Source organism: Orbicella franksi, chromosome 9 (assembly GCF_964199315.1).
Source record: "Orbicella franksi chromosome 9, jaOrbFran1.1, whole genome shotgun sequence".
Classification (NCBI taxonomy): Eukaryota; Metazoa; Cnidaria; class Anthozoa; order Scleractinia; family Merulinidae; genus Orbicella; species Orbicella franksi.
Window position 1 is genome coordinate 20,402,588 of NC_138153.1, and position 19,031 is coordinate 20,421,618.

At 39.2% G+C, this 19,031-nt stretch overlaps 3 protein-coding genes, 1 long non-coding RNA gene, 1 other non-coding gene and 1 pseudogene across 6 annotated transcripts in view; 2 read left to right on the top strand and 4 right to left on the bottom strand.

Moving 5' to 3' along the window:
* The window catches only part of LOC145497895 (uncharacterized), a 70,002-nt gene that overhangs the window by 47,407 nt on the left and 3,564 nt on the right, over positions 1-19,031 (bottom strand). The window contains exons 1-3 of one of the 2 annotated variants that reach the window (XM_081477770.1): positions 5,193-6,203; positions 2,474-3,375; positions 1,605-1,749 (exon numbers count right to left, since the gene is read on the bottom strand). In XM_081477770.1, the coding sequence (XP_081333896.1) occupies positions 1,605-1,749; positions 2,474-3,336 (1,008 nt within the window). In that variant the 5' untranslated portion in view covers positions 3,337-3,375; positions 5,193-6,203. Of the gene's footprint in view, positions 1-1,604; positions 1,750-2,473; positions 3,376-5,192; positions 6,204-19,031 lie in introns of those variants that run through there. The other variant, XM_081477771.1, reaches the window with a different exon arrangement.
* Positions 5,553-7,318, top strand: LOC145498538 (uncharacterized; annotated as a pseudogene).
* Positions 7,737-19,031, bottom strand: part of LOC145497973 (uncharacterized) — a 41,419-nt gene continuing 30,124 nt past the window's right edge. The window contains exon 2 of the mRNA XM_081477846.1: positions 7,737-7,783. The gene's annotated coding sequence lies outside the window, so the exon portion shown is untranslated. The remainder of the gene's footprint in view (positions 7,784-19,031) is intronic.
* The window catches only part of LOC145498025 (uncharacterized), a 113,584-nt gene continuing 104,780 nt past the window's right edge, over positions 10,228-19,031 (bottom strand). Inside the window, exon 2 of the long non-coding RNA XR_014050767.1 lies at positions 10,228-10,829. This is a non-coding gene — a long non-coding RNA (uncharacterized LOC145498025). The remainder of the gene's footprint in view (positions 10,830-19,031) is intronic.
* Positions 13,497-18,921, bottom strand: LOC145497951 (uncharacterized). The gene has a single exon (XM_081477829.1). It carries the CDS (start codon positions 16,316-16,318, stop codon positions 15,044-15,046), a length of 1,275 nt encoding a protein of 424 aa, XP_081333955.1. The 5' UTR covers positions 16,319-18,921; the 3' UTR covers positions 13,497-15,043.
* Positions 13,807-13,879, top strand: Trnat-agu (transfer RNA threonine (anticodon AGU)). The gene has a single exon. It is a non-coding gene; the product is annotated as a tRNA-Thr (tRNA).

Below are 19,031 nucleotides of genomic sequence, written 5' to 3' on the forward strand. Positions count from 1 at the left end.
CGAATTCTAAATAAGGTAAGTAAGGCGCAATGCATGAGAGTCGTTACATGATATTGCGAGACAACGTAAATATCAGAGTACACAGAGAATGCGCTACAAGCTGGAAATACGAACTTGAAAGAAACACAACAAAAAAACTCATTTCCTGTTATATTATCAGCAGATCGGCCTAAGATGGAAAACAGTTATAAAGTCATTTTAAAAGTTTCTATGGCCTCGACATTCCACCTAGAGAGGAGAAAAGTGAAGCATAAACGCCCTAAAACTCGACAGTAACAAACGAAATACACAGAAGAAGCGAGGAAAGTTAGTGAAACGCATTTTTATTGCATTTGTTTTCTGTGGTTCAAGTTTCTGAATAAGCATTCCCGTAGCATGCGTTCAGAAAGATTGAAGAAAAAAGTAAAGCCTCAATACACCGAGACGAAGCTGAGAGGTGAAGTCAAGCATGAAAGTAGCCAAGCAGAGAAGAAAAGGAGATGGAAAATATTGGAAAGGAAGCAAAAGGAGCAGCACGAAGCCAACATAGGTAAGACGAGCTATGGTCTAACAAAGACAATCTGCAATGGAAGACTCAGGCAGATCAAAACAGAACTGGATTAAAACGGACACCTTAACGGTAGAAAAGAAGAAGAGCAGATAAGATAGCCAGAAACAGCGAAATCAATAAGATGATAGCAGACATTGTTACTGGTGAGCCAACACAAAATGAACGCCAAAATAATGGGAAAACACCAGGAATGCACTCCAGTAAGGCTGAGTTGCTGAAGGCAGACAGAGTTCACAATAGAAAAAACACAGCAACTATTGAGGAAGGTAAGGAAGCATGAAAAGATCCCAAAGAGCCGCAATAAAGGGCTAATCGTGAGACTGGCGAAGAAAGGAAACCTTAAAAAATGCAAGAAATGGTCGGGATTAGGATTTTTTTGCAGATCAATATGGACTGGATGAGAAGAACATTTGGTCACGAAGAGAATGGCACCAACAAATTAATCTTGACGAGGTAGACTTCCCTGAGGAACAGCACATCTTGGTAAAAACATCAAGACTGCTGGAGGAAGTAGGAAGTGTTGGAGTTATGGTAACTGGACGAAAGGCCAAAATAACGAGGATTAATGCAAGGAGCTATGGCACGATCAAAGTGGATTGACAAGAAGAAGAGGAGGTCGTGGACGAGTTCATTTACTCAGGATCAACAGTGAGTTAAAGGGAAGAGGTATGAAAGACCTGAAGAATAGAATTTCGAAAGCAAGGAGTGCCCTCCTCCAAACTAAGAAGATCTGGAAGAGCGATAACATCACAAGGAGAACAAAGCTGTGATAGAACAAAGCGCCAGTCTTGCTATGCGGTGCGAAACTCGGAAGATGAACAGAGGAGACATCAAAGCGGTAGAATGTAAGAACATGTAAGCACCAAAGAGTTTCTAGAATGAGCAATGAAGTAAAATGGTGAAGATGGAAGGTAATTGGCCATATAGCACGGAACCATAATTGGCTAATAAGCCATATAGAACCCTATCCCTAAGAGTTTACACTAATAATTGTACTCTGTTAGCCTCACACCTATCTCTAAAAAGTAGGAATTATATAGACGATGCATGTTACCTCTGTTTGGTTTTCGCGACTCATTTCCACGATCAGCATACACTCAGAAAATGTTGCTGTTCCCTTTTCGAATAATGACCATAAGTCTCTGTAAGTCAATTTTTTAGTGGTCTCTTCGTTGTACTCTCTTATGAATTTTCCAAATCTGAAATCAGTGGTAAAGGCATATCGAAAGTAACTAAGACTGTTCCAAAACTTTCCAAAGGTGCTTTTGGCAGCTTATATCGGTCCCGTTGATAGCACCTACTAACTGTGAAAGGTGGATATTTGCTTTAGAGGTTTGAAAGTAGGTTTAGGTTAAGTAAGGCTTATTCTAATGGTAAAGAAAGAATCTAGATTCCTAAATTCGACAGCGATATTTGCAAAAGATCGGTATGCCTCCTTGTCAGCACTGTCTTGAGGATTATTAAGGGGACGCGTTAGAGGTTCGAATTTGTCTTCGACTTAACAGATGAAACATAATTTTTAATCCTTTGCTTCTAAGTCCAAAATTGAAAACAATTCCAGTTTACTTTTTGCGCAAAAAAAAAACTGAGTTTTTAGATGATACATCTTTTTTTAACGCAACGGAAAATTCTCTGCGCTAAGGGAACTTTATGTGTTTTTACTTAAATGCAAAGATTAATTTAGAAGGAAATTACATCAAAAAGTTCCTTTGTTCGACAACGAGCGCTACGCTTACTCCAAAAACTTATATGTCTCTCATCTTATCGAAACCAACTTTACAACTCTTAAGGGACCGATATCTGCAATCCTGATTTGTCAACAACCAATCTGGTAGCTCCTTATGGGAACACAGGAGATACCATTGGCATCTCCTAAAAATAAGACATATTCCAATACACTTAAATTAAGTATTACATACTTACTTTGCTATATCTTGGGGAAGGCACATTAACTTTTCGACAACTATGTCCTGAGCATACGTCTTATCAGCACCATTCGCAGGGATTCCACTTTTGGCTGCAAGAAATTTAACCGCATCTTCGGTTTTCATCTTACCAATTAACACTTTCTCCAGAGAATGGTCGCCCCCTTCTTTGGCCAGTAGCCTTGGATATTGAGTGGTCATAACGACTAGACCATTTCCAATGCTTGGATCTCCTGGCTGTGGCCAAAACCTGCTTGGCATGTTCTCACTGAGGCCTTTTACCAAAAGCACCCACGGACTGTGATGTCTGAGGTTCTTCCTAACTTCTTCGTAGATTTGATGCAGCGCTTCATCATATGCATTTTTTTGACACTGATTTTGCAGATTGATTTGGTGTTGTCGTCCCTCCGAGGTTCTGCTGAGAAGCGATAACTTCTGATTCGCAACCTTTGCCTCTTCAGTCAGACCAATCTCTTTGGCAAGGCTGCAATAACTTTCAAGCATTGTGGTTTGGCTGTTTGCGTTTATTGTCCATAGGATTGCTGGTCTCCCTGGTAACTTCTTTAGTTTGTTTGTATTTCTGTAAAGTTTATTCATGAGGTTTGCCGCCGAATATTCTTTACCATGTCCTGTTGGTCCGTGTAATATCAAAGTCTTTACGCAGGAAACTTTACCTTTCTTAGAAAGACTCTTATACTTGTTCCATATTTCTCCATCTTCTTCCCGTGGGAAATACCCATGATAAGGCGGAATCCTTACGGCGTGAACTTTTTTTGGAAATACATCTTTTAGTATTCTCTTACCCAACTGGTACATTCTTTCAGCTAGGTCCACTGCTTCTCGGACACCTCGAAGATGCATTTTTGCCTTCCAATGTATAATTCATCCACTATTTGTGCGCTGAAATTTAAGATGGATAAAGCTTTTTAATAAGTGATAGGGAACCTTTCGGTCAACAGAGACTGTAGCTAATTGAAGCAATTTAACAAATGAGCTATCGTGATGACCAGTTATGATAAAAGGTAAAGTCATGCACGAAATCACTAACTGTTAGTACATATAAAAGGTGCAGTCGGCCGAACACCATAATACGTAAAATAATATTGTTATAGAATCCATGCAGAGCGAAGAATATCCACTTATCCGAAAATTACCATGTCATTGCATGCTAATGTCTCTACATTTAATCCGTGTTTATTGTACTGAGTTGTAGTTATTGTAATTGTAGTTATTCAATGACGTATCGATAACAAATTTAAAAAAAACATGGATTTCAGCTTGATATTTAAATTATCGCTTCCCTACCCCAAGGGAGGAGAAAAGGAAGTAAAAAAAAACAAAACAAAACAAAACATAAAATTCAAAGCGATTTTCTTGTTTGTGCAGCTACCTCCATAAATGATAAATTTAGCAATTTTAGTGAGTGTTGTCGGCCAAGAATGACTGACCAAGAGTCCAGGGATTAAATGTTACGCTTTTCAGTTCAATTTTCCCTGTTTATTTTGAGCTCTATAAAGATGAGGTATTGAAGATGAAATAAAGATGACGTGTTTAAGGTGAGGTACCCTTATATATGATGATGGAGAATACACTCTCGACCTGTCATCAACTCCACCAACGGTACCGATGCAACACCCAAAATCACTTCGAAGCCGTCTTGAGTCTGTCGCCACGCCGTTTCTCGCTGCACTGGTATCCCAGAGGTCATGGGTTCGAATCCTGCTTAGGCCTGAATGTTTTTTTTTTTTTTTTTTTTTTCAGGCTTTAATTTCACAATTGCTTAAGTTGTGTGAATAACTGGGATGATCGGTCGTGTCTTTCTCTGCACTTCAAATATATGATCTTTCATATATTCACTTGTAAAGAGGTGATGAATTAATACATCAAAAAGTGGCGAGGGTGAGGAAAGATTGAGACAGTCTTTTTAGCTTGACTGAATGTTTTAGATGTCTATCCGGGACGTGTCTCCATAGACACGGTGAAAATATTTGCACCAGTTGCATAAGTGTCACAAACGCCCTTTCACTTTCGATTTAATTTTCTCCCCCTGATCTCTGATGTGAAAAGATGACGATTTGTCACCCCAACAAATGCTGGGTTTGTTAATTAAAATGTATCTTAGCTCATTTCGAATGCAAATCCAAGGCAAACGAAGCCTGAAAAGAGCTTGACACTGAATGGATGCATCAATGTGTATGTTCACTTCACGAAGAACTACAGCGATAGTACATGTAATTTTCTCGCCAAGGTAAAGGTGACTTGAAAACCCTCCTCGGTTGCATCGCATTAGGAGGAAATTGATTTTTATTCGCCATTGGAGCTGTTTAAGTGAGCTGTAAAGATATTGTGCGAAGTTAGATACCCTTGTTTTGCCGACGCTGGTATGTTCAAACTTGTGTCATGTAACGGGAACTTCGTTCTAAATCACGTCTTGGTCGTTTCGTTTTTAACTTTCGGCGATAATTTAAACTTAAATTTTATCGTGCTGTGTACATATCTATTTTTGACCTTGTAGAAAGAAGCGCTATATTAACAAGTAATGGCCTTCTATGTCAGAATTAACTAGGAAATCTTGCGAGGTTTACAAAGAAGCGCGCTGTTGCTAAAGCGTCCAAAGCTTGCAAACTTAAGGCCTGGTCTTGTAGGCACACATGGCTTCTATTTACTATGATGCATTCGAAACATCGCAATTTACATTCAACTGAAGTAAAACTTACGTTCCACTGTAAATCCGGTACAAACCGTCAGATTCACTGGGACTACATCACGCAGAACTTATGTTCCGATCGTTGCAAAAGGAGCCAACGGGGTACAAGTCTGTCACCATCGAAGAAGTGAAAAGTCGAAAAAATGTCCCCTAGACTGATAAGAGAGTAAGCCTCGAGTAAGGGACTAACATAATGTTGAGTTTCTTCCAAGCGAAGTCGAAAGTCTCAGCGGGAAAAATCCCGGCACTTCAGCTTCCTGTTCTTTGTTTATTTTGTCCCCAGTCTTTTCAAAGTTAGACTGCTGGCAGTCTGTTTTTCTCCCGATATTTCAGCGGGGTTATGCGATGTAACGCTTTAGCCTGAAGGGGAATGGGACGAGACATGGGCGCGGCACTCTCGTCTCGCCTTATTCCCTATTCGGCCCGCGTGACCCTTAAAGAAAAAAACGGCTGCCAGCAGACTATTTGTACAGTTGCAGTTATGTCTTATGAAGCAGATCTATCTAATAACACGCAGCGTAAGACTGGTAACTAAACTCCGTTGCAGTTCGGTCTTCGAGCAAAATTGATCTTTCGAGGGGTAGCGTACGGAAGCAGTATTTGACTTTGTATGTCTTTACTCTGAACCAGAGTGACTCTGAACGTAAATATGCAGTGACTATTTGCAAGATTGCATTTACCTCACAAGATTTCTATCGAAAATTGACCGCTTAGTGTATTTTCAGTTTCAAATTCAACATGAAAGTTCGATCGAAGATTTAAACAGTGGTTGCTCTCCGGTTTGCGAACTGCGTGTTCCCGGCCAGCCAATTCTTGGGTTTCACGTGACGTCACAAGCTTTGCTCAAATCAGTGTCCGCCATGTTGGTGTCCCTCGGGTGTCAAATTTATGCTAATAATAGGCCATTTCTACGTACAGTGAAGCTTCTCTATTATCGCTCTATTATTTCGAAAAAAACGCTAAAAGTGCCGGGCATTCATCTTAAGGTATCCCAGTGCTCTCAGACTATGCCAAAAGCTTAGAGAGTCGAGTAAAGGAAAGATATTCGCAAAAGATCTCGGTCATCAGAGTTGACCCCGCAAGCATACTAGCCGAGCAGTTCAGTCCAGAATGCTTGCCTCCAGTGGAAGTCTCAGACTTGCTGAGTTACCTCGTTCTTGAGACCAGCTTCCACACCAACAAGCAGTTCAAGGCGTTCAAGAGTCTGGAGGCGTTTAATCAAATGGTGTCGGGATTTGTAATCTCAGTTGTAGGCAAAGTAATCGCCGACAAGTATGTCGTGAGAGCAAGTGTTCGGCGCGACATTCACAGCGTATGAATGATCCTTCAGTGAACATTTGGGTCATTTCCGAAAACGATGGGACTATTTTGTCAGCCCATTGCTTGGGACGCAAAGCTGGACTGGCTGAGTCATGCTCACATATCGCGAGTGTTTTATTTTATTTAGAGGCAGCTACACGAATTCATGGCGGCAAGCTCGCTTGCACACTGGTAAAATGCTCGTGGATTTTGCCGACATATGTTAATGAAGTGCCGTATGTGAGCGCTAAGGACATCGATTTTTCATCTGCTAACAAGCTCAAAGAAAAGCTCGACCAGAAAATTGGGGATCTACAACAGCCGCAAGCCTCGAACCATACAGCAGCTTCTAGTTCTGGGACTGCATCGGCCGGCGCATCAGCGCCTCAGCACATGCAGCGCTCATCGGCGCCTTCGAAAGAGGAAATGGGTCAGCTTTATGTCAAACTCATCCAGTGCAAAATTAAAGCAGTAGCTTTAGGTTTAATCGATCCTTTTCCTTACCAATTTATCGACCAAAGCCGCTCTGTTCCAGTAGTTTTAGAGCGAAGTGTTTGCTACAAACCCGTTCACTCTCTAGCACTCTCTAGCACTCTCAGGTTTGTAGCGTCGCCGCGACTCACCGCAGAAATCCACTCGTTTCTCCTTCTAGTAGTGAGTTCCTCCTGTTCTTCCCCTTCTTCCCCTTTCCCTTCCCCTTATAGGGCTTTATCCTTTCCAACTTTGCTCGAACAGCCAACAACAACGCATAAAACCATCCCTTCTTTCTCACGTGAACTCTTCTTTGGATACGGTTTGTTTACGCTCGAGGGACACCAAGATGGCGGATAGTAACCGTTGCTTAGCTATTGGTCACGTGGGTGAAACCCAAGAATATTAAACTCCGCGCTTCGATTATCCTCAAATCGTTCAGATCGTTCAATGATATTACAGAGGCTAAACAAAATCTCTGACAAGCAGTGTCACCAAATTTTAGTTTCGGTGCTGTAAAACTACCACTCAATCTGCGCAATATTTCTCTATTCCCAATCTCGTCACTCACACGAAAGCCGGTTCGCGAAAGCCCTCTTCTCAGTATAAGTTTGTTGAGGCTGACTGAACCTTTTTAAACGATGACGTATTGTGTGACGTCATCGCTTTATCCTGGCATGCATGCATTCCTTTGGATAGTGATTTCGCATGGTTTGTCACGCTTATGTCCGTGCGCTTATGTCGCGCACAAGTTATCCCCCTGTGGAAGCGAAATGCACTCTAGGAGTTCCTTTGCTGCTTTCCTTTGCTGTTTGTAGGTTCAGCGAAGTGCTTTTAATTGTAGCTTTTAAAAGAAGATTTAGGGGTGGATTTTGGTTTAAACAGTATCGGATAAATTTGCGTTCACGGGCAAACGCATAATAAGAACATATTCCCCATACATACAAGTTTAGATAGACAAGTAAGTCGCACAGGCGATAGGTGAAGGCTTTGCGGCTTTCCTTTGCTGTTTGTAGGATCAGCGGACTGCTTTTAATCGATATGACAAGTATACAGTTCAAACAACAAATTAATTTCCGGTGAGGTAATTAGTGTTGCCAAATATTTTTAAAGATAATAAGGTGTCGATTTCAGAGAGAGTATCATTCCTTTGCGGCTTTCCTTTGCGGCTTTCCTTTGCTGTTTGTAGGATCAGCGGAGTGCTTTTAATTTTAGCTTTTAAACGAAGATTTGGGGGTTGATTTTGGTTTATACAGTGTCGAATAAATTTGCGCTCACTGGCAAACTCGTAATAAGAACATGTTGTTCATACATACAAATTTAGATAGACAAGCAAGTCGCACACGCAATAGCTAAAGGGTCTACATAAAATTTATGGATTGGTAGCGCAGTTGTACCGTTGCCAGTCTTGAAGTGAATTGAATGGGCATTGTATGGGCACTGAAATACACAGTTTACAGTAGTGATAATGAAGTCAGGGTACGATTCATGATTTACATTTTTCAGTTTTTTTCTGCAGTTTTGGAAATGTGCTGTTTTATATTTTCTGTCAACGAAAGAGTGGTTCTGATTAAACAATCGATAATCGTTTTGTCAGGGTAAAGACAATACGAATGTTCATTGATGACAAGTATACGGTTAACAACAAATTAATTTTCTGTGAGGTAATTAGCGTTGCCAAATATCTTTAAAGATAATGTGTCGATTTCAGAGACAGAAACTTTGTACTTTGCGGCTTTCCTTTGCTGTTTGTAGGATCAGCGGAGTGCTTTTAATTTCAGCTTTTAAACGAAGATTTGAGGGTGGATTTTGGTTTATACAGTGTCGGATAAATTTGCGCTCACGGGCAAACTCATGATAACATATCTTCGATACATACAATTTTAGATAGACAAGCGGGTCGCACACGCGATATGACAAGTCAAGAGAAAATGATTTTCTCTTGGACAAGTATATGGTTAAAACAACAAATTAATTTCCGGTGACGTAATTAGCTTTGCCAAATATCTTTAAAGATAAGAAGGTGTTGATTTCAGCGGAGTACTTTTTATTTGGGTTGGTACATTTCGCTGACTCCCAGCACATGGACTAACAAGATGGACCTGGCACATGAACTACTTGAATGAACCACCAATGGACTACCCTAAATGTAAACCCCTAAAATTTCTAACCCAAAAGTTTAAGAATCAGTTTGTCTGCTCATGTTTCAATCTTCTAGGAACAAGTTTTAAACGTCATCGCTTCTGCATGCATTGCGTGCCGTTTATTAGGTAAGCCGTCTCCTTTAGCATCGAACATTTATTACAGTTTCTTGTCGAGTAGATTTTATGGCCGGAGTGCTTTCTAACTGTTCCTAGTTCGCTTTGCTTTATAAAACAGCAGTAGTAGTCGAAAAACCACAGAGCACTTTGTGGCCTATTCAAAACACCACAGAGCGCTATGTGGTGCTTTAGTTTGGGATTTAACATTGAAAACTGGATGGCTCGTTGACTCGCAAATATCTCACAGCTATTTTCTGAAATTATTTGGTTTTTCCAATTTTTCACACCACAAAGCGCTTTGTGGCCTATTCAAAACACTTCAAAGCGCTTTGTGGCCTATTAAAAACAACACAAAGCGCTTTGTGGTCGTCATCGTTATCATAGCGATTCCACCGTAGGAAAAAAGATGGCGGCTGTACATTTTACCACAATGCCTTGCGAACCTAACACAGCCTATAAGGCACTAAGAAAGCCAAATGTTTATAATATTGTCCCTGTACAAAGGGCATTGAGTAGCCTGGGTTTGAAGATTTTATAAAGTTTCCGTACGTTTTTATAAACGTTTTTAAAGTTGTCGTGCGCTAAGAACTGAGAGTAAATGTACCAGTCGCCATCTCTTTTTCTACGGAGGGTTGGCTTGAATTATCTGCAATGCTCACGGATGATACAAACCGTTGCTTTATCCAAACATTTTCGAAAATTATATTTTAGGGCCTGTTTTTAGCCTGTGTTGTAAAACCACTATAATCTTGAGATTTGTATTGTTACAAAGGCAAAATAACCAAAGTTAGGATTAGTTTGAGAAATTCTATTTTTGACAGGTAAATGCCTTTTGGACATACTAATATAATACTTATCATTGCATTTACAGTGGTGCACTTCTAACACATGTTTTCAACAACTTTCTTACGGCTTCCATTCAAACCTGGCAAATCCACAATTATGAAAAGAAATGTGAGAGGTGGAGTTGTCGACTGACCAACAGGTTACATGATGCTTGATATTTTCACCATACTTAGTTCATGCATTTTGATTAGCTTATTTAAACCAAGGAAGGTTGCCACAGTTAGTCATGCACGACTGTGACTGGGTTCTTATAACAAAGATGAAAAGTTCTGTCACTCTTTTGTTCCTTACATCTAGATCCAACAAAACTATTCACAGACAACAGAGTGATTTGTGGTTCATTTAGTAAAAAAAAAGTAATGACATATTTTCTTCAGCCTTTGAGCTTGGGCTAATTTGAATAAGGCGTTGTAAATGTAGAACAATCAAAACAATTTCAGACTCATCCTTTATTTACTTAATTATTACTTATTTATACATCTGTGAAAGAAATACTGATAAAAATTTAAAAAATCTACAAAACAAATACTGATTATTCTACATCACTGTCACTAAACTCATCCTGTATTAACTTTCTGTAGAGGTCTTCATCATCATTGTCTTGTTCTTCTTGCCCTTCCTCTTGTTCTTCTTGATCCTGTTGTCCTTCGCCTTCGCCTTCACCTTTGCCTTCGCCTTCTTCTTCTTCTGCTTCTTCTTCTTCTTCTTCTAACTGCCCTTCCTCCTCATCGATCATATCATCTAATGCCTCCAGGTATGGTTTGGCCAGGCTATTAAAAATATGGAGAGGGATTTACTTCATTAATAGACACAACAATATTGTGGAAAACTGACACTTTCTGTGAACGGGCCCATTTCTTGAAACTTCCTGGCTACTACAAGGGCTTGTCAACTTACAGGGACCGTTTTCAGGCTGCTGTTTTGGGCCCAAAGCACCAAACTACCTAATGAAACTGAAATCAGTTTTTAAAAAGAGCTTTGGAATTATAATCTAAAGTACAACAGTAATAGTATTATAATTCAAATTATAAATATGCATACTGTATTTCTATACCTAAATAAGAAAACCAGTTTTTGATTAATATGATGCAAATGGAATTCTCTATAAACTCACTTCCTTCAACTTAATGTCTGCTACTTTTTCATGCAAATAGCAAACAACCAGTTGTGATTGCAGTTATCTGTCTCATTCTATATAGCAATTTTTAATTTGGTTTCAAAATTAACTTGCATTTGGGTTTGCATCACTGTGCACTGTTTTGCATCCTGTACTTTCTTTGTTGTGTTGTTTGTAATATTGTTAATACTCTGGTTCCGGTTTCAAGGCACTTCAATGAAAACTGTTCAGACATCACTTACTTCCTGTATGAGATGAAGTAATAAAGTACATGTCATTTTTGGTCTGGGACATTGACGGGGATTCTTGGACAGGCCCCAAGAGGAGCTCCCATCTGTTTTAAAAATTATATCATTAGGCTAGCAAAACTAGTGCCAGTCCCAAACCCCACATTAGAATTTAAAATCCTTAAAACTCATAGTCTTGTTGTTATTGGGATAAGATGTTCTAGGTTCTGAGCTACTGTGTCTGAAACACCTTATAAGATTAGAAGCCACAGATTCAGGAAAGCCATTCCCTAACAGGAACGTTTTAATCATTGTTATTTGTTTCTGAAAGAGAGAGCCTATTTCACAAATAGAAGACGCCTGGTGCAACAAGGCTCTAGCCCAAGCAATTTTGCAAGGCCAACGTTCATGACTAGAAAACAAGACATTCTGTCCAGTGTTTGTGTGCTTCCTATAAATGTCAGTGGATGTTCTTTTCAGAGACATGTCCAGGAAATGGACCATGCCATCTTCAAATTTGTTGACCATAAAACATGTCAGATTTATTTGGTTTGTCCATCAACGGCGTATCTTCAAAATAACGTCCATAAAACTACTCATTTATGAGGCCACTGTCAAGCATTTTACGAACAATATCATTTTGAGTTCTGTCATGATAAAAAAAAATGGCCTAATGAAGAACCCAACAAAATGCCATCAATTTGCTTGTTGAGTACTCTCTTAATTAATTTGGTGTTAATCAATTTAACATCATTAATTCCAAAGAAAACAATCTGAACAACTGTCAGGGCTTGTTGTCAGGGCTTGCAAACTCCAATTCCTCTTAGAGTGAAACCAAGTTGTTTTCCTTCCACATCTACATGGGAGAGTACCATATGTGGGTGGTGGTGGTGGTGTATCGAGTTGTGTTTGACAAACCCTTTTCATTTTTTTATGTTTCTACATATAGCAATATAAAGGAACTGTTTTTTAACTGTTTAATAAGTGTCTGTTATTTTAAGTTCAATTCCTTTCTATTTAAATGTATGTTGCATGAAAACTGTGATCTGGTGGCCCTGGATGCAATTTGAGTTTTTCTGTAATTTTGAAAAGTCAAGCCCCACTGTTTGTTATTAATATTGTATCAAAAGGATAACACCATTCTTATCATGGTTTTTCTATTGATTCCATTTCATCATTACTTAAGTGGCTCTGCAGTTATTCTGGGCACACTAACCCATGTCAAAGTTTGCAACATAAATTTTGGGGCTTTGAAGTGTTGGCTAAGAAATTTTGGGAAATATTTTGTCTTTCACTCAGTGATAATGTTACTTAATTCCATTTACTGGGGATAATATTTTTATTCTTACTGGTGTTTGACTGGACCCCATTTTTTGGACAACAACACTACCAGTAAAAAAATTTTGCTGGCATACTTTTACTCAATTTCTGGAACCAGCTTATTTTGACTTAATACAAACCATGCCCAAGTTTGAGCAGAAGTTCAGAAGTATTAAGGTCAAAGACATGTAAACTCAACTCTAACATTCACTGAAAGTTTCTATATAATTGACTCTTGTTTCCGAAAAAAGCCATGAACCCAAATTTTGTGAGAGGCTTTCCCCAAAGCTTGCTAAATCAAAGTGGCTAGTCAATTAGTGATTGTGCATAAAAAGCATTAATCCCTAGTTCTCAAAACACTATAAAATGCTTGATAACCTCCTTGAATTTTCAAAGATGCATTTTGCAACAGTATTTGGAAATAACTTTTGTGTCAAAGTCTTTCGACACAAATTGCACGGTACTGCAATATTTTGATTACAAGCTTTACTGTTGTGACTCAAAAAGAAATGGGGCACTGTTGTCAGGATTGTAAGCTACTCCCCGACTGATCTCTGGTCAGGCAGAGAAGCAGTTTTGTTGTTTACAAATTACAAATACAAAATGGGTACTACAGGTACAGGCTGAGCCATCTTTTTGCAGTTCCTTGATATATAGTTAAAAAGACAATTATTAATAATGACAATAATAATAAATAAAAATAGCAATAATAAAAACGACAACAATGATGACGACTAAAATAATAACAATAAAATTAATGATAATGATGTGCTTCAGGGCATGAATTATGCTCTCATTCATGACAGTTGGTTCATCATATTTGACCAGTAAAAGTGCTTCACTGGGTCTTTTTGTCAGAAAAGTGGAGTCTCATCAAAATGTGTGGGCACAGTTCGTGGATGTTTAAAATCTTGTGAGGGATGTGCTCTATGACTGATTAATCACCCAATGAATCACTGTTGCAACACCAAAACAAGAAGGCAAGTTTATAAAATAAAGTTGAGCATTTCTGCAAGTTGAAATTTTCACATGAGTGCTAATTGGGCAACAAAAGTCCACTAGGTAGGCCACTACCACACATTGGGCTTCATAGCTCAGTTGGTAGAGCATCACACCAGTATCGTGGAGGTCACGGGTTCGAATCCCGTTGAAGCCCTGATTTTTTCAGGCTTCTTCTTTCCATTGCCCCATGTAAAGGAATCCAAGAGGGTCTTGGATTCTGGATTCCACATTGTGGATTCCGGATTGCGGTGACTGGATTCCGGATTCCATGCCTATGGATTCCGGATTCCAGACGTTCCGAGATTCCGGATTCCAAAGGTTTTAACTCTGATGTTCATTCCTACTGCGATAGCAGATTCTGCTATTAAAGTACGAATTGAGTAAAAAAGAAAATACCATTTTCTTTTCAATATATCAAAATGTGTTAATATCCTTAAACTGGAGTTCATACGGCATCAATTAAATTAACTTTTGATAAAATAATTAACTTGTTGGGGTACCTGTTAAGAAGAGGCGTCTCTGAAGTCCACTGAGTAATCCACAACGTTGAAGCTATCTGACGAACTGTTCTCATCAAAACGATTATATCGTCAACAGAACCAAAAGTAGTAGGAATTGAAGTTTGGTGCTTTGAATGTTCAAATTGAAATCGCCTGCTAAAACTATTTATTTCTTTATTTCAGTGTTTAGCCAATACAGCTACTAGTACATTAAACAATAGCCGAAGCCATTTGTTGCAGCTACTTAAGAATTGGTTGATATAAATTTATTTACATAAAATGTCCATTATTTTAGAGTTCCATAGGAATTTTTATACAACAAAACAATAACTAGAACATTAGTAAACCTCGTACACTCTTATGCCGCTGTCTGACACTCAGTGTTTTGTTACTGCACTCTACTTACAATCTTCGTGCAGAAAGCCCGTTCCCGTGGATTGTACTGTAATTTACTTCCCGACTTGTCGATCTCCCGCACAATTCTCGACAATTTGTTATTAAAAACTCTTGTTATATTCCCTAAGTAGTTTCATGCAGGAAATATTTGCATAAAAATATATAATTCATTGACCAAAATAAGATCATTTTTTGGCTTAGAAATTTGTGGAAACACCAATATGTTCACTAACTTCAGATAAAAATACCCTATTATTATTTCTCCGCTTGTAATGAAAATGTGGTTTATGACAAGCAAATAAATTCTCCTTTTTTCCCCTGTTAATTCCAAGGAATAAACGTTGAGAATGAATAAGTGTACAACCCTGGTTAAATAGTTGAAACACACACGAATGTCACATTCGATGACATCTTCACAATAACTACTTAGTGAACGACCACATCCCTTTTCTCCGTTCGTTGCTGACAACTGGCAAAATGCAAGCCAGAGGTGTTTTGTCAAAATTTACAGGGTTAAGGAGGGACAAACTATTTGAAAAGCTACGCATTTCAACTATTGAAACCAGGCTTGTTGATTTTAAGTGTAAAGTGATCGCAAATGATTGGGCTGAACCTAAAACGAAACGCGTTGTTCTTCGCCCTGATAAGCTTACACCCTCCAACCTTGGTGGAAGTGACTGCCCTGTCACTTCATGGTGATCATCATGATTTGGCATCTCAGCTTTGTTTTCATTCTCGCTGTCATCTTCCCCTTCGCCAACATCTCCATTTGCAATCCTGCTGAGCCTGATGTCCTCCTCAGGTGACACATTGACAGTTAACACATTTCCAGACTTTTCACAAGTGAAGTCAAGTACGCTGGCTAAAATGCACTTAGGAGAATTTTGATCGCAAACGTCGCCAGAAGTGTATGTCAAGATATCTTCCGTCTGGTTAAGCCATCTGAGCGGCACTTTGTCTCGTAGAAAATTTCCGCCATTTGCTTTAACCTGAACGTCTTCCAAGAGAATTGCAAGCCAATATGGTGACACTTCTCTTCTTCGGTTGTGTCTCACAGCAACAACATCTTCCTCCTGGTAAATGACCTGCACCCTCACATTCCTTCCTCCCATCTCATCACATGCGTCCACTGTCTGGCATGCTGCAGTGATGTCGTGGTCTTCTTCCAACAAAGCTGTGATAACAGTTGGTCTCATACTCAAGGCATAAGGAAGGGTACCTGTTTGTTCCTTTGTTTTAGACCGAACATTATCTTGCCTTACACCACGTCCATATTCTCTGACAAAATCTCTCATCGTGTCTTCTCGCCTCTTATCTTCTTCTTTGTTGCCGGTTCCTTCGCAGATTCTTGCCTGCTTGTTTGCTCGTGACGTGATGTCCGGGGGATCACTTTTAATGATTTTTTCAGGGTTATAAGAATTGGGCCCTGTGAAGTGGGAGAAGTGCTTCTGATAAATACATAGCATGTCATCTTCCACACAGCGAGCTCTCCTATATGCATATCCAATCACTGTAGGCATGTCGTGGTCTGCACGCATTCCTTTGAAAAAGCATTCCACGCCCAAGGTAGTCATGCTCTCAAAACAAATGCTGTTTAGGAGTTGCTCCTGACCTATCTCTGTAAGAGTGTTAACAAGGCTAGTCAGAGAGTCTAACACAATTTGGAATGACTGTCGAGTCGTCCTAGGGATGGTCATGTCGGAATAAATTCAAGTCTCGCTACACTCAGATAACTTCCCGGGCAATATTTGCCCATTGACAAGCAGATGCCGATAATCGCACGTGTCAGAGCTAGAGATCGAAAGAGAACGTAGCCGGAACGTACTTCTCGGGACTTCGTAATTAACCCTACAAACCTTGTAATTTCCTTGTCTTGTTTTTGTTTTTCTTTCTTCTTTATTCTTGGACTCCTGCATACGAATTCAAGTGAAAAGATAAGTTCGAGAAACAATCGAATTAATTCAAAATGCCGCACAAAGATTTCTCTTGATGTTCATATACCCGACACATGTCACACATGGATTCACGTAAGCAAGAGTCTAAAACAAACTTTTATGACTAATACATACCTTTCCCGCTCAACTTTATGCTTTCTCCGGTGTTTTCCCATCTTTTAGAATCCTCAACACAATGTCGAACAGTAGATCCAACAGTCGAAATAGTGAATAAACACACTAGCTCGAATTTCTCGCTCGCCGGAAATTTAAAAAGTAACTTAATAATTGACTGGCGCCTGCAAGCGTCACTCCATGGGGTGTACATCCTGGACAAAAATTTTAAATGGTTAAGCTTCGATTTTATCTTTAAGCAGGCTCGTCAACTACCGCTTCCACCGCAATCGCATTTATTGAGAATTCAGGACTTTCCGGCATTAACTTCTATTCCGTACATCTTGATACCGAAAACCCGGCGACGTACAGGAATAATGAAACCCCCTATGGGGCCAAGCAACTCCCGTGAACAGTGTTGACAGTTCTAAAAAAGTATGCTGTACTTGAAGTTATTTCAGGGCCAAAAATGTCACAAATCTGACACAGAGACAATACAGTGCATCTCAAAATGGTGATCTTCAACAAATGATGCATGCGCCCTGGCCTATTTAAGAATCAAAGACCACAACACCGCCATGTTGGCAAATATGATACTTTCAAGTGAGCAGTTGAGCAGATATCAAAGTTTTTACAGAGAAGGTTTCGAGAGGTAGGATTCCGGATTCCAGAGGCTAGATTCCGGATTCCAAAGGCTGGATTCCGGATTCAAAAGGCTGGATTCCGGATTCCAAAGGCCTGGATTCCGGATTACAAAGGCAAAAATATATTGGATTCCGGATTCCAGATTCCCTTACATGGGGCGATTTCCAATTGCTTAAATTGGAAAATTTACCGCGATGATCATTCTTCACTATAATCTACAACCGCAGTTCATATATGAATTATTTCATATAAACTTCACATCATCTCACTCCTCATGGGAAGATGTGAACTCAATAAATTGACCTCGCTCCCAATGTGTGGCTTCATAGCTCAGTTGGTAGAGCATTGCACCGGTATCGCGGAGGTCACAGGTTCGAATCCCGTTGAAGCCCTGATTTTTTCAGGCTTCTTCTTTCCAATTGCTTAAATTGGAAAATTTACTGCGATGATCATTCTTCACTATCATCTACAACCACAGTTCATATATGAATTATTTCGTATAAACTTCACATCATCTCACTCCTCACGGGAAGATATGAACTCAATAAATTGACCTCGCTCCCAATGTGTGGCTTCATAGCTCAGTTGGTAGAGCATTGCACCGGTATCGCGGAGGTCACGGGTTCAAATCCCGTTGAAGTCCTGATTTTTTCAGGCTTCTTCTTTCCAATTGCTTAAATTGGAAAATTTACTGCGATGATCATTCTTCACTATCATCTACAACCGCAGTTCATATATGAATTATTTCATATAAACTTCACATAAAAACAGAACTAGTTACCCAAAGGGCAAATTAGCAAGAAAGTTAGTGTCGAACACTGTATTAATAGCTGTCAAGCTCATTCTCAGAGCCTTGTGGCATCCAAAAGTTTTCTTTACTCTGCCTCCTCGACTCCTCAACCTCTCTTAATTCATTTATGTTTGTTGTGCCCCAAACCATTGCAGGAAAGAAAGTGAGTGCTTTGCAGGCTGTAAGTATACATTTAGAATACAGTAGGGTATGGTTTACCAGTTTTGTCATTTAACTGCCGTTGGTTACTTTGTAAATGGCACAAAAGTTAAGGTTGATATTTGCTACCACAGAAAGCTCAACTTCCCACAAGCTGTCTTGTTCACAGCTTTTGGGGCTTTAAATAAGAGTCACAACAAAGAACAGAAAAAATATGTACACTGCGACAAATGCTTGCATAAGTAACTATATATGATATGTAAATATCTTCTGTGTAACATGCAGCAAAAATTGCTTGTATCACTGCCATACATCTACACCTTAACCTATAATATTCAAGAGACCCTCCCAAACTACCGGTAAGTTGAGAATTTTATTTTATATCAATTTTAAAAACAAAATTATTTTGTTCTAGTGGGGACAATGGGTTGTTGACTAGTTTAATGGATACACAAGGATATTAAGCTATGCATTAAAGTGGTACTGTACAATCACTTCTTCCTCAAGATTTTGAAACTCCATCTACTAAACACTTCCTGTGCTAAATTTTAAGCCTTCATAGCAGGGATGAAAAGGAATTAAATATTAGAAACTGGCTAATTTATCCAGGTTCAAAGAAGATGTGTTTTGAAAAATAATAGCCAAAACTATAAGTTGGCTTTCTCTAACACATTTGGTTTGTAATGTTTTTCTTAGCATTGCTGGAGTACTTAGTGTTACAAGAAAAGACTCATAAGCTAACCAGATATTGAAGCATAATATAAGGAC

Bases quoted from the DNA above. Each gene is read 5' to 3' on its own strand.
- LOC145497951 (XM_081477829.1), bottom strand. From the start codon at position 16,318: ATGACCATCCCTAGGACGACTCGACAGTCATTCCAAATTGTGTTAGAC.